Source organism: Panthera leo, chromosome D2 (genome assembly GCF_018350215.1).
Source record: "Panthera leo isolate Ple1 chromosome D2, P.leo_Ple1_pat1.1, whole genome shotgun sequence".
Lineage (NCBI taxonomy): Eukaryota > Metazoa > Chordata > Mammalia > Carnivora > Felidae > Panthera > Panthera leo.
Genome location: NC_056689.1, coordinates 3,216,406 through 3,242,216, shown reverse-complemented (window position 1 = coordinate 3,242,216; position 25,811 = coordinate 3,216,406). Strand labels below are relative to the sequence as shown.

The 25,811-nt window shown below is 39.7% G+C and overlaps 1 protein-coding gene across 4 annotated transcripts in view; it reads right to left on the bottom strand.

Moving 5' to 3' along the window:
- The window catches only part of PCDH15 (protocadherin related 15), an 836,749-nt gene that overhangs the window by 516,562 nt on the left and 294,376 nt on the right, over positions 1 to 25,811 (bottom strand). For all 4 annotated transcript variants that reach the window (XM_042907891.1, XM_042907887.1, XM_042907888.1 and 1 more), the window contains one exon: positions 2,728 to 2,888. In XM_042907891.1, the coding sequence (XP_042763825.1) occupies positions 2,728 to 2,888 (161 nt within the window). The remainder of the gene's footprint in view (positions 1 to 2,727; positions 2,889 to 25,811) is intronic.

The window sequence follows — 25,811 nt, the reverse complement described above, 5'->3', positions numbered from 1 at the left end:
CAAAAATAAATAAACATTAATTTTTTTTAAAGCAAAAGCCATCTATAATCTACAAGGTCCACAGAAAATAAAAAATGCAAAGAGGGCATGATATCAGAATAAAATGAACACACTTAGCTTTGGAGACAAAAATAAAGAAACAAAATCACCCCATTGTTTTATTATTCTCATTTCACCACAGGCAAGTGCTAAATGTTAAAGACTCACTGGTTCAAAATCTACTGCACAGATTATGGGGAAAAAAATTGAATTAGCAAAACTTTAAGAGTCCTTCTGCCTCTAAAATCCAAAGATTCTGTAAAGCATCTGTAATCAGCAAACTCTAAAAAATACTACATTGAAAGTACATACTGTATTTAGTGAACCTAACCTTGACCTCATATGTACTATCATCATGTCTTTTACTTATTTCTTCCCGTTATTCCAGTGAATTTGTTTGCCAAGTTGCTAATATGTCGCACCTACGTGAGCATATGTTTTGCTTTTCGTTTATAGATGTTCCTCTGCAATATTCATTTCACACTTAATATTCTTTAGATGTTCTAATCTGCATCTTTAGATAATTCAGGTAAGTATCCACTGACAACACTTTAATTTAGGAAATATCTTGGCAAGTTTAACTTGACCATACCATTCCTAGTCCAAAGAACATTTTAAGTAGGTAGAAATTAGCTTTATTATCGTGTTTAAAAAATAAAAATAGCCTGGGGCACTTGGGTGGCTCATTTGGTTAAGCATCTGAATCCTGATTTTAGCTCAGGTAATGATCTCACAGTTCATGGGGTTGAGCCCCACATTGGGCTGTGTGCTGAGAGTATGGATCCTGTTTGGGATTCTCTCTCTCTGCCCCTCCCCTGCTTGTGTTTCCCTCTCTCTCTCTCTCTCTGCCCCTCCCCTGCTTGTCTGTCTCTCTCTCTCTCTCTCTTGCTTGCTCTGTCCCTCAAAAATAAATAAATAAACCAAAAATCAGCCCAGATGAACACATAAACTGTATTCATTCACATTTTTTGCAATTATTACTTTTAAGTCAAACAATTTTAAGTGTATTCCCACGGTACTGTTTCAGTTGAGCCAATGTCCAATAAATGCTGCCCTTATTAGAAATAAAAAATAATACTAGGGAAGCAGATACTTTTTTCTGAAGGTAAAGGCAATCTTTAGTAAGTCATTAAATAATGTTTTAGGTTGGAGACACAGAACACCATTTATTTATACTGAAGTATATCCTTTGTCTCTACTCATTCACTCTAGAACTTGTGCTTTTAATATCACATGAAAAAAATGGTGTCAAAAAGAAAGTAATTTGCCAGTAAACTAGTAAATTATTATACTTAGGTAGTAGGTGATTTTAAGAAAAGGAGACAGTATAAAATAACAGTGGTCTAGATGAGTATTCTATAATTCTCCTAACAGGCTACATAATGAAATCCATGTGATGTGGATGTGAATGCCCCTAATGAAGGCCAGGAAAGGGAGCCTGTATGGTCGCAGTTGGGGGCACTGGTGCAGCCTGGGTGCCATTATCCACACTACTGTCACAAAAGTTATGACTTAGGAAGTAAATTAAGCTACGATAATAGATAATAATGGTTCCCATTCCATTTTATACTCTCATAGCCGCCCGGCCAAAATTGCAAAGTGTGGGGTATAAACAGCAGTCAGTAGGGGGTGGTGGGGGACCGGGGGCAGCATCCAGGCTGACTTTTTCCCCCATGTTGAGCCTGACAGTGTCACTCATACTGTCCACTGCCACCGGTGCTTCACATCTGCTCAGTCAGCTGCGTGTGGGGCCCCCAAGTGGACAAAGACAACCCATCCTGTCCTATACCCTCCCACCCACCCCCTGACCGCAAAGCTCTAAGAGACTCCGAATTTTAGACATGAACTACGTCAGGGATCATCCACTCCACACACCGTATTGTAGAGCGGATCAAAAATCTGAGTGATGCAGGGAGATGATTCAGGTTCATTACGCTGAGGGTCTGACATTTGGATTTCATGACCTGGAACTTTGGGAGTACACACATGTTTAGATGTACTCCCAAGGTCCTGCACAATTACTGTCGTGCACGCCCGGCCACATGCACGCACACGCACACTCATCTCTGCACTCAACACTTAGAAGCCTACATAAATCTACCCAAGTCTTCCCACTTTTTCGGAAATGAGACATTCAGCAGCTTTGGTAGCTGAGCTATTCTTCATGACACAATACGTAGGTCAGGCTGCCTTACTGCTTAGGTCACAGCTGGACTGGCACATCGCCAGGAAACTCACGCTCACCTTCTTTTGATTTTTCCCCAGCCCTACACGCGCACGGCCACAAACCCACCCCTCACCCCGTGCTCACTCCTAGTGACGGCAGCCCCTGTGCTCTTCCTGTCACTCTGCATCCTCAAGCAACACCTGCTGCACGCCCACACTCTGGCCTGGGCCCTCGCTCTGCCTCCCCTGCTCTTCCAAAGTCACCACTCCTTAGTGTGAACATCTACCCTCCACGCGTTCCTGGGGGTCAGAGGGAAATACAATCATTCTCCCAGACACAGATGGCCCCTCCCCTTCTTATTCTTCCTTCAAGGAGTTAAACAAATGTTTTTGTTGATAAGCACAGAAAAGAATCTCAAATCATATAAAGAAAGTCCGAGATCATCCTCAACAAACACATGCAGTGATGAAAACTATAGTAAGGTTGTAACACAGGGACAAAAGGAAAAAAGAGTCACTAACGTCTCTATCCAGAACTCTGCCCGTGCTGTTCAGGAAGAGCATTTGCTTGACGGGGTCCAGCAACACCCAGTAATCCACATTGTCCTTTAAGGAAAGTTCGATGGTGGGGTCTGGTCCTCCCGCAGTCCCTTTGATCAGCATGTTATCCACCAGAATCGTACCTGCGGGCCAGAGACAGTTATTTGAAGACATATCCTACTTGTACAGCATCTTTAACAAGATCATACGCTTAAATGCCAGCTGACCGGCAAGTCTGTTTTAAAGCAAAAAACATCCAACGTAACATCTGGCATGATACAGAAGACGTCCTGTTTCAAAAGGGTGAAAATCACCTTTATTCCACTATTTATAAATGATGTTTATTTGGAGATGAGGGTGGCAGGCAGAGATTCAGCCACTTGGTGAGTTTCATCATCTATTTCTTGTTTCCCTTTGGACAACTTAAACCTGCTCCCCTCCCTGTCCATCGCTTCTCACAGGAGCCATCACTGGGTTTCACCCTGAACAAAAGGAGATCCTGAAGTAACAGAGGCTGATACTTCAGTTCACTCAGTAAGACTTCCGATATGAAAAGAGATGTCCTGAAAATAAGAGAGAGGAAGAAAAGGAAGAGATAAAGAAGTAGCAGGGTCTCCCATGGTGAGAACTGCTTCTTTCTTCTTTCATCTTAGAGCAAATCCATAAAACATAAATCTCAATGTGAAAGTCAAAAGTAGTGTGCAGACCCATGACTGAGTCCATTCTTCTTTAAGACACGTCTGGGGTGCTTGACCAGAACAACATGCTAGTCCAATGTGGCATTGTGATGCTTGCTTTCTTATTATCCTTTCGGCAGGCTAAATTGTGGACATTTGTTGGATGAGTTGAAAAGACAGGACATCTCCAATCTTCCCTATTTGGTTAAAGATTCCATGCATTTTACAAGTTGGATGCAAACAGCACTGATGCAATTCAAATCCCATTCCGCACCCCCCCGCCCACACACACACCAACAATCCCTTTGCCAAAGAGTAGTGCACTATAGCTTAGGGCAATCATTTTCAGCCCATCCATTTTATTAAAATTATGGCATCTAGAAAAGATGTGGCTATGCAAATAAAAATGTACCCCCCGAAAAACATTAGAATAAATGGAATATCTACAGAACCCATTGCCTCAGGATAACACACAATAATATATAGATAATCCATAAATATAAATCTAGCTTGAATAATAATGCAAAATGTGACAGCTGCATTTTCTTAAGGCCCAAATGTTATATCATTGTATAGTTACAAATAAAGGGGGGGGGGTCTCTTTGGAAGATTTTCTCAGCAAATTAATAGTAATAGTAATAGTAATAATAACAATAGTAATAGCTGTAATATTTCTTTATAACATTATTATCAGTTTTACCTGCCTAGGGAATGTTGAAAGGAACAATTGTTCTTCTGTAACAATAAATCTGAATAATGATTAAACACACACACACAAATGCATGTCTAAGTGAAGATTATTTCCTTCTACTTTTTCCACATACTAGTACACATAGATATAAAAATTGAGTGAAAGTGATTCTTCTATTTTTTTTTTTTTTGAAATGGCAAATGACTAGCTACAGATAATACATCCAAAAGTACAGTCTGACAATGATGGCATTTTCTTTTCTTTTTTTTAAGTTTATTTATCTTGAGCAAAAGAAAAGAGTGCTAGGGGTGGAGTGGCAGAGAGAGAGGGAGGGAGAAAATCCCAAGTAGGCTTTATGCTGTCAGCCTAGAGCACTACAAGGGGCTTGAATCCATGAACTGTGAGATCATGACCTGAGCGGAAACCAAGAGTCAGACACTCAAATGATTGAGCCACCCAGGGGTCCCAATGATGGCATTTTCTGACCTAGTAATATGTTCAAGGCTCAAGTACACACTTATTTACAAATAATTCATATAACTAACCCTTAAAAATTATGTGGTAAGTACTTTCAATATTAGGGAAGTCAATGGGATTCTATTTTCTGTTTAAATAAAATAAAAATAGAGAGGGAGGCAAACCATAAGAGATACAATAGAGTATTACTAGGCAATCAAAAAGAATGTAATCTTGGCATTTGCAAAAACGTGGATGGAACTAGAGTGTATTATGCTAAGTGAAATCAGTCAGTCATAGAAAGACAAATATCATATGATTTCATACATATGTGGAATTTAAGATACAAAACAGATGAACATAGGGGAAGGGAAGTAAAAATAATATAAAAACAGGGAGGGAGGCAAGTCATAAGAGACTCAAATACAGACAACAAACAGGGTTGCTGGAGGGCAGGTGGGTAAGGGATGGGCCAAATGGGTGATGGGTATTAAGGAGGGCACTTTTTGGGATGAACACTGGGTGTTACATGTAAGTGATGAATCACTGGGTTCTACTCCATTTTTTATTAATTGTTTTAAATCTTTATTTATTTTTGAGAGAGAGAGAATGAATGAATGAATAAATGAATGAGTGGGGGAGGGGCAGAGACAGAGGGAGACACAGAATCCAAAGCAGGCTCCAGGCTCTGAGCTGTCAGCACAGAGCCCGATGCAGGGCTTGAATCCACAAACTGTGAGATCATGACCTGAGCTGAAGGCGGACACATAACCAACCGAGCCACCCAGGCGCCCCTACTCCTGAAACTAATACTACACTGTGTGTGAACTAACTTGGGTTTAGATAAATAAAAATAAATAAACAAAGGAATGTACAATAGCAGGTGAACTAACAGGAGGTTTATGCCTTGACTCACCCATGCATCACTGCAGGGGCAGCAGTGTCTGAAGGCACGGGGACACACCATGGGGACACATGGAAGGATGGGGCAGTGAGCTCCCCTTTACGGTCCAAATGGGTTGTAACCAGAGGAAGGTGTAATCATTATGTTAATGACAATTCACACAGTGAAACTAAAACAACGTATCTGGACTTATACTTTATGTAATTTTTTTTTAAATTTTCATGGAGAAAATCTAACTGTTTTCTTGCTTCCTTGTCAGCTCTGTGGTTTTGGTGACTGGGACTCATCAGTAACTGGTCCTAGTGCTGGTATGGTGACAGAGGAAGAGCTTCTCTTCTCTTTCACCAGAATATGCCTTCATGTTGCCAAAATCTCTCAATACTTTCACAAGCCATGTTACCTTACAGCAAAAGTTTGGAGAACCAGAGAGAATGGAGCATGGCTGAAGGAGGCATGACACAAAGGGCAATATTTTTCAAAAGAAGGAGGAGGAGGACGAGGACGAGGATGAGGACGAGGACGAGGACCAGGACGAGGACGAGGACGATGATGAGGATGAGGATGAGGACAAGGATGAGGATGAGGATGAGGACGAGGAGGAGGAGGACGAGGAGGAGGAGGACGAGGAGGAGGAGGACGAGGAGGAGGAGGACGAGGAGGAGGAGGACGAGGAGGAGGACGAGGAGGAGGAGGACGAGGAGGAGGACGAGGAGGAGGACGAGGAGGAGGACGAGGAGGAGGAGGAGGAAGGGGAAGAAAGAAAGAAGAAGCAGGAAGCAGAAGGAGGAGGAGGGAGAGAAAGAAAAGAAAAAAATGAATGAATAAATCAGGGAGGAGGAGGAGGAGGAGGAGGGGTGCCAGAGGGGAGGAGGAGGAAGAAGGAGGAGGAAGAAGAATGTAGGTGTTCCTTCTGGTTTTCCCAGAGAGCCCCGTCTTCCACCTCCTCCCAGTAGAGCAGGGGACTTGTGGCCCAGGGTCATGGAGGGTCTGTCTGCAACCTGGTGGTGGGGACTGCACTTGCCACAGGTCAGGGTGTGAGCCTGGGCATCTGGGTACTGAGACAAGGCTGGCCAACAGCTGTCCGGCAGGAAATCTGGGCATTTGGGGAGAGCATGGTAACTTTGCCTCCTCTCTTGTTCTGCAAGCTTCCACCTTTTCCAGTAAAACCTTCCTTTTAACCCCTCCTGTGTGATGCTGAAAATCTATTCCTACCCCTGACTCCATTTGGAATATAAAGACACAGATACATGAAAAAGAAAAGGGTAGGATACATAATGCAGCACTGATTAAGGAAGCTGGATGGCTCTATTACCAGAGAGCAGACCAGAACAAAGGCTATCATTAGAGGTGATGAGACATACTGCATCAAAGTAGAGGGATCCATTGATCAACAGGTGTTAACCTGAAGAGATCTGTCTTGAAGAATATGTTAGGACCCAAGACAGCCTCCTCTTCTGTGAAATTTTCCTTTTGCCATACTACTACTACTACTACTACTAATAATAATAATAATAATAATAAACAGTTGCAATCAGGAAAAAGGAATTAAACTTAGTTTGATATTCATGTCACAGAAGTTAAGAGAGCCTGCCCTGGAAGTGACAGAATCCAGTCCTGGGTCCACCACTTGCCAACTGTGTGAAGGTGGCTGGATTACTTAACCCCACTCACCTTCAATTTCTCTTTTTATAAAATCAGGACTAAAGCAGGACAGATAGTTCTATAATGCTGTACGTACGTAACTGAAAGACACATGTATTCTTGTATCCAGAGCACTAACAGAAACCAAAGTAGTCGAAAATCAATAAAAACACTAGAACAGTTAAATACTTAATGGTATTTTCACAAAACATCATGGCCTATGTTTGCCAAACTTAAACCCTGGGGTCTGTGTTCCTTCCTTCAAAAAGTAAGTATTGAGGGTGATTTGCTACTAGGTAGAGACCTTTTTCATCCAAAGTAGAAACTTGGTTGGGTGTTTAGCTTTCTTCATGAATCTATTATTCTAATTCAGAAAAAAATAACTCTGCAGTCACTTCATCTATATCTATAACTTCTCCAAGCAGACATATCTATCAGGTGTAGATGCTAATTCAGGTTCTACTTGTACTAAATAAAGGGACTGCAGATTTTCAGCTTTGTTCTTAAGATCTTCTCACAAGTCTTTCTTCTTAAGTATGGAAAAAGCTTGTCCAGAATATTTCAAAACATAAACATATTATAAAGTAACTTATGCATCAATACAATTTCCTTGTTATACCAATGCCATTCACTACTTACTGATGTGCATAATGTAAGTGTATCAAAGAAGAGCCTATTGGGTTCCTGGATGACTGAACCGGATAATACAGGCAAAGCACTGATTGCTATCCCTCATACAGAAGAAGGACTTGAGCATTTGTAATTATGGTTACTGCTGTTGATGCCATTAACACCATTTTGAAAGAGAAATGACCCGAAGCTAAAGCAAAGTGATTTATTTTACGTCCCAGTGTTCTTTACTAACCAAGTCTACTGTTCATTTCACAAAGCTAGGATTATCATGTTTGGTCAACACACAGACATGGCGGCAGTCTGGAAGAATTTTTATGGACTCTGAAGATTTGAGTCCCAAATAATTATTCTGGGAAGTTAGAAGGTAGAAAGAGAATCCTTTCTGTAGATAAAAGTGTAGACAGAACCTCTTGATCCAACTGATGGGCAATGTGTTTGGGCCTACTATTTTGAGGGGGTGGTACCCACTCTTTCCACTTCCTAACTGCAGACAATTCTGATTTTTTCTCATAGGAACTCAGATTAGATTTGATGGCAAAAAAAGGTCTTACTTCACAAATTCATACTAATAGTGATCTTCAGACTGAACACTATTTTTCTATCCCCAGAACATGTTTAATTTGATAGGACCTAAAATCGAAAACACCTGTATTATAGTAACAAAATATATATTTATATTATATTCATATATATTTACATTATTATCTGATTTTGTATATTATATATCATTTTATATTATTTTATATTACATTATTCATATTGTATTATATATTATATGTAACTATACATATTAAATATATAATATTTATATTATATTATTTTATATCACTATATATCATTTTATAGTGCATTATATATTATATCTATATTTAGATTAACTACATATATTTATCTATACTTTATATAGCATAAATAAAATTTGGATAGTTAATGTTTTTCCTGTGAAAGTCATTTGCTTCTTTAAATAGGCAGTTATAACACAAGTGAATTACTCTCTAAAAATGCCACGGGGGTGGCAGTGGGAGGGGGTCCATTGCCTTTCTAATTAACCTAATTCAATGAAGCTGAAAAAGTAAGTTCTACAGGGAGACAGAGTAATAGCCTGTTTGGGTTCATTCCAAACATTAAAAAAAAGAAAATCACTCTGTGCACAGAAACCACTTGTTGCTATGAAACAATTAATTATTCAAGATATATAACCAATATGGGTTGCATAAAATCTCTTGCAACAATCTTTGCCCAGTTTAAGCCAATTGGAAGAATGCTCAGCTACATGATCTACCTGAAAGAATCCATTGCATGTTACTCCCTGCAAATGAAAACATAAACAAAGCTCCCAAATGCATATTATTTGATCAAAACAAATTTGAAATTGGGGCACCTGGGTGGCTCAGCTGGTTAAGCATCTGACTCTTATTTCAGTTGAGGTCATGATCTCATGGTTTGTGGGTTCAAGCCCTGAGTCAGGCTCTGCACTGACAGCATAAAGCCTGCTTGGGATTCTCTCTCTCTCTCTCTCTCTCTCTCTCTCTCTCTCTCTCTCTCAAAAAAAAAAAAAAAAAAAAAAAGGAAAAGAAGAAAATGAAAATGTAGCTATCTGTAGTTTTTCAGTGAGGTTAACCAGTAAGCATGCCCATGATATAGTTGTTATTGAGTAAAATCTAGATTACAAGATTCACAGGCTAAGGGAGTTTCTTCTCATGCTCAAATCTGCTTCTTTGTCAAGACTTTCTAGGACTTTCCTGGAAGTAGTCTGTCTACTTTAATTTTTTTCACACTTCTCGGTTTACGGTTCTATAAAGTATACATTTCAGCTAAGAATATGTTCTTATAGCTAGATAGCTACTTGATAAACTCCTTCAGGGAAAGAAACACATGAGTATTCATACAAAACATAGATTTTGATTGGGCTAGGATTTGTATATTAAGGATATATTAACCACACACAATATATGCTAAAGATTGAAAATGATACCAATCAAGTCAACAGCGGTTAAACTTACAAAATTACAAGTACACTGCTTTGCAAAGTGACCTTGGTCTTTTAATTTATATTTTATTCACCTCAAAAGAACAAACCATTGCCAAATGGGCAGCTTTGTTCAAGTGCACTTCACTCACATTACTTGAGGGACGAGACCTTTTACTTACATGTGATTCTTATTTCATAATGGTCAATAGTGATCCCACAAGCATGGCACGGACATACAATTATAAAACTTCAGGAATGAGATAGGTTTTTTTTCCTTCTATCTTTCACTCTTTCCTTAGAAATTAATATGAATACCTGGCCCTCTAGACAATTGCTAGTATCTGTATTCTGGTGTGAATAAAGTATTAAGCAAATACATATGTATTATACATATTGGTGTAGAAGGTATGTTAGGCAGGTTTATTTTGTTTATACGTCACTTATACAACTAAAAATAGAATCACAGAATTTTAACCTATCCTACCATCCACCCCCTGGGTTCCCCTCCTGAGACCAATACTACACTGTATGTTAAGTAAATGAATTGAAAGAAAGAAAGAAAGAAAGAAAGAAAGAAAGAAAGAAAGAAAGACAGACAAGACAGAAAGAATCATAGAATTTTAGAAACAGAAGAGACCCTGCCATTTCATCATAATTTTTCATGAATAAAATGAAGCTGACCTTCTGGTTTCTCCACGTCTTTATCCCAAGCCCTGAAAATGCCCTGACCGAGGCGGTGTAGCTCATAAACACATACCCAGGACTGAACCCCAGTTTTCCAGTTTTATTAGTTCACAATTTAGATCTCCTTTCTCTATGCCTTGCTATCACACTGGAAACATGTAAACTTTAAAAAAAATATATGAAATGATAAAAACCTTGGAAATTTTGTTTTGGGATCATGGGAAACCCACACAGAGATCCTGTCAGGGCATAGATGGATTATGTGGAATTCTGTACCCTTTTATTTTCTTGACAAAACGTAAAGGGTCAAAACGGAAATAATTCTAAAGTAAAATATAGGGAGCATGGTACCATGCAATCAATGAACGGAACCTAGAACTAGTTTTCCCAGATTATACATAGGTATAGATATAGCCTTTGACCTTATAGCTTACCACTCATCAAAGAGAATAAATAGCTGGCATTAAGGGATAGCCCAATAAATCGCCCGCTGAGACTGGGAGCATTAGTTTAATTAGTTTATTAATTAAACTAATTTTAGTTTATTTAGTTTATTTATTATTTATTTATTATTTATCATTTATTTATTATTAATTATTAATTATTATTTATTTGTTTATTTATTAAACTAATATTTAGTTTATTAGTTAAATTAGTTTATTAGTTTAATAAGTGACACACTGGGGGCACCTGGGTGTCTCGGTTGCTTGGGCATCCAACTCTCGATTTCAGCTCAGGTCATGATCTCGCAGTTCGTGAGTTTGACCCCTGAGTTGGGCTCTGCACTGACGGCATGAAGCCTGTTTGGGATCCCCTCCCTCCTTCTCTCTCTGTCCCTCCCCCACTCCTGCACTCTTGCTCTCTCAAAATAAATAAATAAGCTTAAAAAAAAAAGTGAACACACTAACCCAGAGTCCCTTGGAACAACCATGGTATATACTAATGTATAATTAATACACATTAATGAATATATATTATCATGAGGAATAATGTATGTAAGCAAAGGCACATTGTTACTCAATGAATAATACTGTTCACCCTGTTGCCACTGGGAGTTTATATAGACTAAAGCATGTGAAAGGACTTATTCATTTTGTTTCATTTTGTTTTGTGGCTAATTGGAAATATTAGCCACGATGTTTTAAAATAAAATATCACTTTTTTTTTTTTACAACTGCGATTAAAGAAGCACAGAATATACATAAAAGCCAGGAGAAAACAAGAAGAAAACCATGCAGATGCAGAACATAAAATAAAAGGGTAGGAGGGGGCAACAGTTTATTCACTTATCACAGAGAATGTGTCACGAAGCAAAAGCCATTTCTTCCCAGCAAAAATAAAAGTGAACAAGAGAACAAGCCCAGAAGTCATAGTACTGAGGTCAAAATGCTCACCAACATCTGCTTACGCTATCAGCTGGGCCAAATGGTAAAACATAGACTAAGTAAATTACAACGTACTCAATTCATGGACATACTGAAGTGATAAAGGTTCATACTCTTAGAATTCTGCAAGATCTTGTTACTTTCAGAACAACAAGTTGATGCAGTTGAAGAGACAGACTATACAATTTTTAAGTGTGATGATTATAAAAAGGTAGTTTAAACGTGAGCCACATCTCTAGTCCCACCCACCATTGGAAAAACCATGGACTCATCAAGCACTTGCTCACAAAAAAATCTATTTGGTTGAAGTTAGAGAAACAAAAATCACTGAAGATACTCTTTTAAAATGTGTATTAGAGATTGAGTGCTTTAAAAAGATATAAGCTAAGATGTTCTTCAGGAGGATCAATATTTTAACCTGGTCTCCATTACAATCATTTAGAAACCCTGAATCCTGGATTGTTCTCCAACTCTCCAACAATAAATCAAATCTCCAGCAAGATACGGATACCACTTTTTTTTAATTTTTTTTTTTTTTTTTTTGCCAAAACATCACTTGAGGATGTGCATTTGCTTTCTCCTTTGAAACTGCAGCTGCAGGAAGCTTTCACCAGTCTTAGCTGATTTAAAAACATAAAAGAGATGAGAGGAGGAGCCAAGATGACTGAACAGCATGGAAGTTTTTTGTGTGTCTCGCGCCCATGAAATCCAGCCAGACCAACACTAAACCATCCTACACACCTAGAAAACTGACTGGAGGATTAACACAACAATCTGCACAACCTGAACCACAGAATTCAGCAGGTACACGGTGCTGAGAGGTGAACCTGGGGAGAGAGAACCCCACGGCATACAAGGAGCCACTTTTGCAGGAGGAGAGAGGAGGGAGACTGGGCGGGGGGGCGGGGGGGGGGGTGTGAGAATATGGGAAAAGCACCCATCCCCAAAAGCAGCTGGAGAGAATGTGGAAAATTGGAAACAGCCGCAGGGACTAAACTAAAAAGGGAAAAAGGAGAAAGGAGAGGGTTTCAATTCCATTAAGACTGTAAACAAGGGGGACGCAAAGGCTGCAACTCCGCAGCTCCCTACCTGGCGGTGCTCTGATGGGAAGGGCGAATCCCCAGGAGCAGGGTGGGGTCCGGGAGGTTCTCGGGCCACACGGGGAAAAGCGGTTCCACTGCTGGAAGGATACTTGGTGGAGACGGTTGAAGCCCCCTGGTCCCGGCAGACCCCAGAAAACGGCCACATTCGCTGGGGCGGGGACAAGGTCCTTAAGGCTGAAGCCTGGTGCCAGATGTGTGTTGTGAGTTTCCATCATCCCTGAAAAGCACTTGCTACACCATCTCACGAACTTTTTCTGGGGCGGGCTGGCACCCGGCCACAGTCTCGGGCACCGGCAGCAGCAGGGTCCCGCAAGCGTTCCTGGGTGCGGCCGACACTCAGCCATTGCTCATTCGGCCATTGCTGGCTGAGACCCTCCCGCAGAGGGCGGAAGGGGTCAAAGCCGCGGTCCTTCAGAAGTAAGGGGCCAGGAAAACAGCCGCGTCTGAGACAGAACTCGTGAGAGAAGTGCTGCCCGGGGCCTGGTCATGGACAGTGAGAAAGCGGGGCGTGGCCGAGGGCTGAAGACGGAGGACAGGAGACAGGTGCGTGATTGCTGACTCGGGAGAACAGACCCGGTAGGTGGCTGACGCCATTTGCACCTCTGCTGCGCATGCGCATAGGCACCTACCAGCGCGGCAACACTCCACCCCAGAAGGCAAGCAGCGCCATCTGGTGGAGCGCGGAGCCGTTACACTGAGCCCCGCCCAACTGGGCCAACCTCCCTCCTCAAGAACACAAGTCTCACCGCCTACTTAGTTAATGGACTATAAAGCGCTTCAGAGACTGACTTCTGGGGGAAGACGAAGTGATGTCAGTCCTATTTCAATCTTATAGCAGGTCCATCTCTTAAATTGTCTTTTTTTTTCTCTTTTTCACTTCTTTTCTTTTTCTTGAATACAGAAATAAAAAAAATTATTTTCAAGTTTTATTAAAAATAATTTAAAAAAAAAATTTACTATATATTTTTATATATTTATATTATATATATTTTATATATTTATATATATTTTTTAATGTATATATTTTTTACTATACATATACTATATATATACTATATATATTATATATATATTTTTTACTTTTGTGTAAATTTTTTCAAATTCTGTCTTCCATCATTTGATTTTAGTCTACATCAGTGTATTCACCTTTTCAAATTTTCAAACGATTTCCTTTTCTTTTTCTTTCTTTTTCATTTCTTTTTCTTGAATGCAGAAAAAGAAAAACTTCATTTTTACTTTGTTTCTTTTAAAAATATTTTAAAACTTTTTACTATATTTTTTGCTTTTATGTAAATTTTTTCAAATTCGATTTTACTTTCACCATTTTATCTTAGTCTACTATAGTGTAATAACTTTTTCAAATTTTCAAACGACTTTTTTTCTCTTTTTTCTCTTTTTTGCTTCTTTTCTGTTTCTTGAATACAGAAAGAGAAAAAATTTCATTTTTATTTTTAATTTTTATAAAAATATTTTTCTTTAATTTTTCTACTATATTCTGTACTTTTTTGTAAATTTTTTAAATTCTATTTTACTCCTATCATCTCATTTTAGTCTACTTCAGTGTATTCTTTTTTTTCAAATTCCCAAACGATTCCCCCCCCTTTTTTTCCCTCTTATCTGTCAAACCACTTTCAACACCCAGACCAAAACACACTTAGGATCTAGGATCATTTATTAGTTTTGTGTGTGTGTGTGTATGTGTGTGTGTGTTTAATTTTTTAATTTTAATATTTTTTAATTTTAATTTTTTTAATTTTAATTTTTCTCCTTTCTCCCTTCAAAAGGATAAAACAAAGGAATTCACCCCAAAAGAAAGAGCACAAAGAACCAACAGCCAGTGATTTGACCAACACAGATACAAGCAAGATGTCTGAACAAGAATTTAAAATCATGATAATAAGAATACTAGCTGGAGTCAAAAATAGATTAGAATCCATTTCTGCAGAGATAAAAATAAAAAATAGAATGAAATTAAAAATATTGTAACTGAGCTGCAATTACAGATGGATGCAGCGGCGGCATGGATGAATGAGGCAGAACAGATAATCAGCAATATAGAGGACAAATATGTAGAGATAACGAAGCAGAAAAAAAAGAGGGAGATTAAGGCAAAAGAGCACGAGTTAAGAATTGGAGAAATCAGTGACTCATTAAAAAGGAACAACATCAGAATCATAAGGGTCCCAGAAGAGGAAGAGAGAGAAATAGGGATAGAAGGATGATGTGAGCAAATCATAGCAGAAATCTTAACCTTATGCCTTAAGGAGCTGGAAAAAGAACAGCAAATAAAACCCAAAACCAGCAGAATACAGGAAATAACAAAGATTAGAGCAGAAATTAATGCTATCGAAACCAAACCAAAACAAAACAAAACAAAACAACAACAACAACAACAAAAACAACAACAAAAAAAAAACACTAGAATAGATCAATGAAACCAGAAGCTGGTTCTTTGAAAGAATTAACAAAATTGATAAATCACTAGGCAGTTTGATCAAAAAGAAAAAGGAAAGGACCCTAATAAATAAAGTCAACAATGAAAGAGGAGACATCACAACCAACACAGCAGAAATAAAAACAATAATAAGAGAATAGTATGAGCAATTATATGCCAATAAAATGGGCAATCTTGAAAAAATGGACAAATTCCTAAAACATACACACTACAAAACTGAAACAGGAAGAAACAGACCCATAACCAGTAGGGAACTTGAATTAGTAATCAAAAATTAGTAATTAGTAATCAAAATTAGTAATCAAAAATTAGTAATCTGCCAAAAAACAAGAGTCCAGGGCCAGATGGCTTTCCAGGGGAATTCTACCAAACATATAAGGAAGGGTTAACATCTATTCTCTTGAAGGTGTTCCAAAAAATAGAAACAGAAGGAAAACTTCCAAACTGTTTCTATGAAGCCAGCATTACCTTGATTCCAAAACCAGATAGAGACCCCACTAAAAATGAGAACTATAGACCAATTTCCCTGATGAACATGGATGCAAAAATCCTCAACAAGATATTAGCCAACCGGATCCAACAACACATTAAAAAAAGTATTCACCATGACCAAGTGGGATTTATACCTGGGATGAGGGGCTGTTTCAATATTCAGAAAACAATTAACGTGATTCATCACATCAATAAAAGAAAGGACAAAAACCATATGATCCTCTCAATAGATGCAGAGAAAGCATTTGACAAAATACAGCACCCTTTCTTGATAAAACCCCTCAAGAAAATAGGGATAGAAGGAGCATACCTCGAGATCATAAAAGCCATATATGAACAACCCAACGCTAATATCATCCTCAATGGGGAAAAAAATGAGAGCTTTCCCCCGAGGTCAGGAACGAGACAGGGATGTCCACTCTCACCACCATTATTCAAGATAGTATTGGAAGTCTTAGCCTCTGCAATCAGACAACACAAAGAAATATAAGGCATCTGAATCGGCCAGGAGGAGGTCAAACTTTCTTTGCATATGACATGATACTGTATATGGAAAACCCAAAAGATTCCACTCCACCCAAAACCTGCTAGAATTGATTCATGAATTCGGCAAAGTTGCAGGATATAAAATCAACGCACAAAAATCGGTTGCATTCCTATACATCAACAATGAAGCAACAGGAAGAGAAATCAAGGAATCGATCCCATTTACAGTTGCACCAAAAACCATAAAATACCTAGGAATAAATCTAACCAAAAGGTGAAAAATCTATACACTGAAAACTATAGAAGGCTTATGAAAAAAATTGAAGAAGACACACAAAAAAAATGGAAAAAGATTCCATGTTCCTGGATAGGAAGGACAAATATTGTTAAAACGTCAATACTACCCAAAGCAATGTACATATTCAATGCAATCCCTATCAAAATAACACCAGCATTCTGCACAGAGCTAGAACAAATAGTCCTAAAATTTGTATGGAACCAGAAAAGACCCCAAATAGCCAAAGTAATCTTGAAAAAGAAAAGCAAAGATGGAGGCATCACAATCCCAGACTTCAAGCCATACTACAAAGCTGTCATCATGAAGACAGTACGGTACTGGCACAAGAACAGACACTCAAATCAATGGAACAGAATAGAGAATCCAGAAATGGACTCACAAACGTATGGCCAACTAATCTTTGACAAAGCAGGAAAGAATATCCAATGGAATAAAGACAGTCTCTTCAGCAAGTGTTGCTGGGAAAACTGGACAGCGACATGCAGAAGAAGGAACCTGGACCACTTTCTTACACCAGACACAAAAATAAACTCAAAATGGATGAAAGACCTAAATGTAAGACAGGAAGCCATCAAAATCCTCGAGGAGACAGCAGGCAAAAACCCCTTTGATCTTGGCCGCAGCAACTTCTTACTCAACATGTCTCCGGAGGCAAGGGAAACAAAAACAAAAATGAACTATGGGGACCTCATCATAATAAAAAGCTTCTGCATAGCGAAGGAAACAATCAGCAAAACTAAAAGGCAACCAATGGAATGGGAGAAGATATTTGCAAATGACATTATCAGATAAAGGGTTAGTATCCAAAATCTATAAAGAACTTATCAAACTCAACACCCAAAAAACAAATAATCCAGTGAAGACTTGGGCAAAAGACACGAATAGACACTTCTTCAAAGAAGACATCCAGATGGCCAACTGACACATGAAAAAATGCTCAGCATCACTCATCATCTGGGAAATACAAATCAAAACCACAATGAGATACCACCTCACACCTGTCAGAATGGCTCACATTAACAACTCAGGCAACAACAGATGTTGGTGAGGATGCTGAGAAAGAGGATCTATTTTGCATTGTTGGTGGGAATGCAAGCTGGTGCAGCCACTCTGGAAAACAGTATGGAGGGTCCTCAAAAACTAAAAATAGAACTCCCCTACGACTCAGCAATTGCACTACTAGGCATTTATGCAAGGGATACAGGGATGCTGTTTTAAAGGGACACATGCACCCCAATACTTATAGCAGCACTATCAACAATAGCCAAAGTATGGAAAGAGCCCAAATGTCTATCGATGGATGAATGGATAGAGAAGATGTGCTATATGTATGTGTACACACACACACACACACATACACACACACAATGGAGTATTACTTGGCAATCAAAAAGAATGAAATCTTGTCATTTGCAAGTATGTGGATGGAACTGGAGGGTATTATGCTAAGTGAAATTAGAGAAAGACAAAAATCATATGACTTCACTCCTATGAGGACTTTAAGAGACAAAACAGATGAACATAAGGGAAGGGAAACAAAAATAATATAATAACAGGGAGAGGACAAAACAGAAGAGACTCAGAAATACGGTGAACAAACTGAGCATTACGGGAGGGGTTGTGGGAGGGGGGATGGTCTGAATGGGTAAGTGGCACTAAGGAATCTACTCCTGAAATCATTGTTGCACTATATGCTAATTTGGATGTAAATTTTAAAAAATAAAAAGTAAATCAAGTTAATAATAAAAAATTAAAAGAGATGAGATGGAACTTTTTTTTTTTGAGAGAGAGAGAGTGAGAGAGAGAGAGAGAAAGAGAGTGTGCAAGGGAAGGGGGCAGAGGGAGAGAGAGAATATTAAGTAGGCTCCATGCTCAGTGCTGAATGCAGAACGCTACATGAGGCTGGATCTTATAAGCCTGAGACCATGTCCTGAGCCAAAATCAAGAGTCTGATGCTTAACCGACTGAGCCACCCAGGTGCCCGAGATAGAGCTTTTAAACAGGACTTCAATATTTTAGAGAAATGCATTCAGTACATTTCTCAATGTGATCAATCAGATTGGAAGTGTGACTTAGCCATCTAGGAAAAACTGTATTTAGGATGTCTGTCAACCCCTTTAGGTATTTGAAGAGTTTATTTGAATTTGTAATATAATTTAAAATATTTACAAGAGTTCAATTATTATAGATGACACGTACAATTCTTGGTATAGAAGAATTAAGTTTGTTAAACTTTTGAATTAATAGAAGTTTGATCAAAAAACAAATGAAGGTGTTTTCTCTGTTTTTCCTAGCTTCCTATGTTTATCACAAGAATGATATAATTTATAATTTGAGTCTAAGGTCAAATATGATTTTATTTGAAATGTACCACTTGAATAAATTTTAGTGAAGACCCAAGCAGTTTTCTCATGTACAGACATCCCCCTTGTTAAAAATTAAATAGGGGCGCATTGGTGGCTCAGTCCTTTGAGTGTTTGACTCCTGATCTCAGCTCAGGTCTTGACCTCAGGGTCATGAATTCAAGCCCTGATTGGGCTCCCCGCAGGAGGTAAAACCTATGCAATCAATCAATCAATCAATGCAAAAGCACCTCATTTAATATGGAATCACAGAAAGAGTTACATAAGAGAAAGGAGATGGTAAAATAAATGGGGGCAGAATTAATGGTAGTAATGAAACAATGAATCTAATTTCCAACTTCACTTATTTTTCTATATTTTCTGGGTTTCTGGTTGTTTCAAAAGGGATTTGTATTCTAGGCAGTAAGACAGGTCCTATCACAGTGTTCTCCCATTTCTAACCTCAGATGTAATGTGGAATATTTAAAATATTTTACTATGTAGAGGAATTTGTGCAATAAGGACATTGTTTTCTAGTACCTCTGGGAGACTCCTGAGTGGTCATAACTCTAAAGTTGAATCTGTTTTCTTACCTCCAAAATCATTCAAAGGAACATGCCATCAACAATAAGTGAGCTTCTTGTATGAGGAATTGGCATAAAGAATGAAAGAGGAGCGTCCTACAACTATACTAAATTTCAGTTAGAAAGACATCACAGGAGAATATTTTACTTCAATAGGTAATTCACCCCTGGAAGCAACCAATTCATTGGAGGACATGTTTAGCCCATTTTGTGATCAAGAAAATTTTTGCTTTTTTATAGAAAAGAAGGAACATATTAAGACAGTAAATTCTGTCATTCTTTGTCACAATGTCTCTGCATAGAAAGTAAATAAGCTCTATTTTTATTCTTAGAGAGCCACAAATGCACTCAAATGACAATATATTTCTAGAAAAGACTACTCCTTAAAGTACTTTTCTCAACATGATCCTAATGACAGTAAAAAAAAATCTGTAACAGGTGTAGGAAGATAGGTGCATCACATGAGAAGGTGATCAAACTAAACACATTTAATTTCATAGTCTTTATAACTACTAAAGACTAATGAAGTAAACTTACTAAGTCTTATCACTTTTCCATACTGTAGATAATTTCCTTTTTTAAAATCAAATAAATCAAATTAACTGAACTTCTTTCAGATATTTTTAAAAGGTTATTTTATCTGCTCGGTTTCCATGATGAAATTTAGAGAAAAGCATTTTATTCACTGCAGAAGCTGTTTTAAAACCCCGAAACAGCACACACACAATCTGTTACTTGGCACTTTCTTATTTAAGGGGGAGGAAGCCCGTTGAACATGATCCAATATTAACCAGAGATTCACTTGAAAGTGTCCACTTTCTGTATCTAGTTTACTAGCACCACAAATAAAATTTGAAGTTGTACAAGCTTAATTAAGACTACAAGAAAACTATTATTTTGCATTTGCATTTCTTAATAACCTAGTGTTACTTTAACACCCAAGAAACTACGAATAGTCTCCTTTGCATAGGAAAAGGACTCTTCAATTAAAAATAAAACATCCCTCACGATGTTAAAAATCAAAGAGTGAAAGAATTAATTCATAACTTAAAATTACTTTCTTTTTTTTAATGTTTATCTGTGAGAGAGACATGGAGCATGAGTGGGGGAGGGGCACAGAGAGAGAGAGAGAGAGAGAGAGAGAGAGAGAGAGAGAATCCGAAGCAGGCTCCAGGCTCCGAGCTATCAGCACAGAGCCCGAGGCGGGGCTCGAACTCACGGACTGCGAGATCATGACCTGAGCCAAAGGCTCAACCAACCGAGTCTCCCAGGTGCCCCAAAATTGCTTTATTTCACAAAGTAGTAAGTTCACCAGGATTTATCTGGATCCTCGTGCTGTACCGTAGTGAGGATTGTACACAGCATAAATTTAAACGAAGCTTCCTGGGGTGGCTGAAGTTAACAAGTCTGTTTGGAAGAAAGCCGGCCAAGCCCCATGTGCCAGGCTGAGGGCCATAAGGACTCCCTGGATCCTGGTTGTGCAAGCTCTTGTCTACGAGGAGTAGGGATAATGGAAAATTAATCTCAAATCATCACACGCTGTGACACGGCCACACTGCATAAGATAGCACAGAGACCTCCCACTGGTCCATTCATGGGGACCACGAGTCCATTGTCACACTCAGCTGTCACAGCAAATTGCTGTAAGTTTGTAACAGCGGAGTCACAGGTCCTGCACGGCTCACACTTCGCATGTCAGAACAGTGAGGAACTTGGCAGCCCAGCACAGGCCTCCCATAGCTTCCTCTGCCGCATCAGAGCACGGCACAGGGTGGATGGACAAAGAGAACCTGGAAGCGAAAATGTGGGTTCTTCCTAAGAGGAAATGAGAAGCCAACAGGCTACCGTGTCATTACACCCAGTCCCTGAAGGTCAGCCGCTCTCGTGGTCTTCACGTAAGGGGGCACAGGAAGGGGCAAGGCGAGGGTAAAATAAGGTAGAACACAGCTGCCAGAATCCCCGTCTAGGAACTGGCCGGGAGGCCCAGGTTGTTACACAGCTGCCTTCTTCCCCCATTCACTCCGTCCTCTCCTTACCTCGGCTGAGTGGGGTTTACCTGGTAGGAGGTCACAAATCTCCATTCGTGCAGGACCTGTGTCCGTGGTGGTCTTGTTTTAATGGCCTACTGTAGTTCTCCACTGACAGGGCACTGGGGCAAGGTACGGCTAGGGGGCATCTTGGTAAACCTCTGGGGTTTATACTGGTCCTTTTTCCTCGCTTGTCCGTACTGCACTTGCCTGAGGGCACCGAGACGAATCACCCCCAGCCTGTACAGAAAACACCTGCTCCCACAAGAGGTTCACCAGCACCAGAGGTTCACCATTCACCAATGGCCAGGGGACACTCTGAGCTTCCAATTCTCTGAACCACGACTAAGTTTCCTGACGGACACATCCATCCCCGGGTGAGAGAAACTCAAATTCCACCCAGCCCAAGGTCTCACGGCAGAGAGCAAAAACGTGCTGACCTCTACTTTTTAAGGCATGACCACACACCACAGGAGAACAATAAAAGCTCACAGAATATCCTCTCCTAGCTAACCCAAATCTATGACTTCAGCAGTGTATCCTCATCCTGTCCAGGCAGCTGTGTCTGGGTGATGGAACGTGGTGATAACACCATTGAATTATCCTGTGGATGTGAGTTGCTTGCCATGCTCTCTTGCTTTAAGATGAATCCCCTGGCTGGAAATAAGGTTGTATTGCCACCATAAAATGGGAAAGACATTGGAAAAGGCATTGTCTGTGCATATGGGTGGAGATTCAGGCAGAAGCACCACAGGCAGGTAATGCAAAATCCATGCTGAACAATGTGTGGTCTTCTCCACGATAAAAGAGGGTCTATGTCCACAGACATCCAGCTAGCTCCCCTGGGGAATGGCACCATATTAGTGACTCAGATGTAGTCCCTGTGGCTGGCACATTGAACAATTAGTAATAGAAGGAACCAGGCCAGCCTTAGCGAGGCCACCTCATTGAACCTGTATATAATTCAATTCCCGTCACTGTGGTCATTCTGCTCATCGAGTCGCTTCTTTATTCCTGCTGAGGTCAGAAAACCACCTTCCACGACAGCACCTTTGCTGCCATCCCTAATCTACAGAGATCAGTCTGTAGAGCTCTCCCAGGAGGCTGGGGACTCCCTCTGATAATATATTTGTCAAGCCTTGTTGCAGTGTATGTCCTCTGGGGACCCTCGAAGGGTATGAGTCTATGCTATCTTATCAGGTCACACATAAAAATAAGTCCATTTTAATTTTCCACCACCCAGAGCCTTTACACTCCTCTAAAGCAGGGGTTCTCAACATTGGTATGAATCTTCCAAGGATCTTGTTGGAATCACAAATTCTGGTTTAGAAGATATATTTAGTATTTATACTACATATAGTCTTGTTGATGCTAATGCTGTTTGCTTGCATATCCCACTTTCAGTAACTAAGCTGCATCACAATGACTTGCAAAGTGCGGTCTCCAGACAGTCAGCTTCACGTGGGAACTTTTTAGAAACATATATTTATGCCTTCACCCCACACTAGCATAATCTAAATCTCAAGAGTAGGATTCAGGAATCTGTGTTTTGAGGGTCACCCATGTGATTCTGGTGTTTGCTAATGATTTAGAACCTCTGTTTGTAACATGCTGGGACAGTTTCAATATTTTGACCTCATCATGTATAAGCTACCGTTGAGACCTGGCTTCTATTATCCGATCTAGCAGACTATTAACACCACTTGTCAGTGTGCTAGACAGCATACTACACCCTGAATCCAGGGTGAGTGCACTCATAAAAAATAAGTCAGTCCTGGCAAGTCTTCCATTTCACTTTCTGTTATCTCGTACCTTTAGAATTCACTCCCATAGATGCTCTCTAGCTCCCTGCCAATAGGGCCTGACAATGCCCTGTACCTACTTTGGTGTATAGGCTACTTTGTTTTGAGCTGGTCTTATTTTTCTGTTTGAGCTGTCTGCAACTAACATTTCTTAGGGGCCTAGAGGTGATGAGGGCTGGGTAGATCCTGAGAAGACTCACCATCGGCTTCTGAAGCAACTAAGTACAGCCATTGCAAGGCTGTTAAGAAGAGAGGAGGGTTGATTTTCTGGGGATGAGACAGAGAGACAGAGACAGAGAGAGAATGAGAAACTTTACTGACCAAAGGGGCCCGAGGAATTCAGAGATTCAATATTCTCAGCTTTGTTATTTTCCCATCTCAACAACTCTCTCATTCCTATTCAGTGCCATTTGTTGGCTTACGAGACTTGAACATGTATAGAATTGAGGTGGACCTCTGTCTGCAAAACACGTACAATTACAAAACGGCGTAAGGCTCCTTCAAAGCTGCCATGAAGACTTTCTGGTTCTCCACACGTATTCTTATGGTATTTCATAGCTGCTAAGTTGACATTTTCCCGATGTATATATTCTCCAGTTGTCCAGAAAAACCAAATGTAACTATAATTACTACTGTTTCCATAGTGATTACAGGCTTCAGCCATTCGATTGCTCAAGACTCTACACCTGCACTTCATCTCAGGCTATTACAGGTGCTAATTTGAATAATTGTCATGCCATCGTTGGCACGGATTAGCCATCTGCTGTTTGCAGTTCCCAACTCCAGGAATGGAGATGATCCCTGACTTCCCAAATATATGCACAATGCAATCCAAGAGCCTCATTTCAAGTTTCTTTTCTCTTGGAGGGGGGAATTCAAGCACCAATTGCTGTATTAGTTGGGATACTGGCAGAAAAGAACACGCTCGGGTTGGGTTAATCTAATATGGATTTAGTGAAGGAATGCTTGACAGAGGTGTGTGCAGGGTATAGGAAACTACAAGGTGTAATGTCATACACTGAAAACACAAGATATACGCAAAAGAGAAAGTTACCAGAAAACAAAACAAAACAAAACAAAAAACAAAACAAAACAAAACAGACTCCCAAAAGGAGAATGTAAAAGCCACACTTAGAGAAGAAGGCACCAGCCTGGGGAGCTAAGAGAAGATCCACCTGGCACTGACTCCTCACTCTTTCCACAGTTTCTTTTTACTTTGCCCTTTGGGGGAAACCAATAGAAAGTCAGAGGGCTCAGGAGGCTTTAGATGTGACCCACATCACGGCATGCAGGTGGACACTGGGCGTGAAGGGCAAACGTCTGTGTCTGCATACTTATCTCCTCAGAGCAAGGTCATCTTTCCTTAATGTATCTTGTTGAAAGGATCTGAGAGCAGTTAATTAGGGAACATAGATTCAGGTAGAATTAAGAGGGAATTTGTGAAATAAAAGTTGAGTGATAGGCTTACGACAGTAAGGACCATGTAGTATGAGGCATCGTAGAGCTGGGGTGTCTGACATTATTTATTGTAGTTTTCTCCACGTGTTCATGTAAACTCATTTCTGATTTGTCTAATTTACATTATATATGCTTTGCTTCCATCTCAATCTACCCTCCTATCAGAACTGCAAACACCTTTTTAAACTCATGCTTAAGAAAAACAAATGTATTCAGAGTTCATAAAGAACAAGATTCTGTTGTGAGCAATACAAGTTATGCCCACAAACTTAGATCCTACTGACAGTACTTGTAAGATTATATAATCTTACAGCATTTTTCTCGAACATGCCATAAATATTAAAAAAAAAAACCTCACTGGGCTGTTTCTAGAAGAATGTACAATATTCCATTTAACAATCCCGCTATCTACTTTTTTTTTGATTAGAAGAGAACTCCTAGGCTACCACCAAAGAAGTCTCTATGGTCTCCAGTGAATGGCATTGAGGATTCCCATTTGGTTGAGTGTTGGATCTACTCCCAAGTAGGGCAGTGGGCTCTCCTTTCTCGAGAATAAGTTAGGTGTAACCTTCTTTGGATGGAGTCAGTTTGCTGACCACGTGTGCCATACACTTCACCTTAGGAAGTATTTCCTCTTATCTCTAGGTGAATCCCTCCACAGCATGACTACATGGCCCCGTAAAATTCCCTTGCTCTCATAGCTAATGACAACGGCATTAATCTAATGAAAGCACATTCAAAATGACGTGCTCATCACATGACATGGTTGCGTTAGGGACTGGAGAATTTTCAATCCACAGAATAACTCCTCAAAAGAATAGCTCCCACACTCTCTTCCACAACATGCTTCTGAACATAACCCCTGACACTGCCCCCCGAGAACACCTCTTGTCTTGGATACAGTGGCCTCCGTGTTGTTGAATTCAGTAACCAGCCATCAACCTTCAACTTTGTTTACCAGCAACATTTCACACAA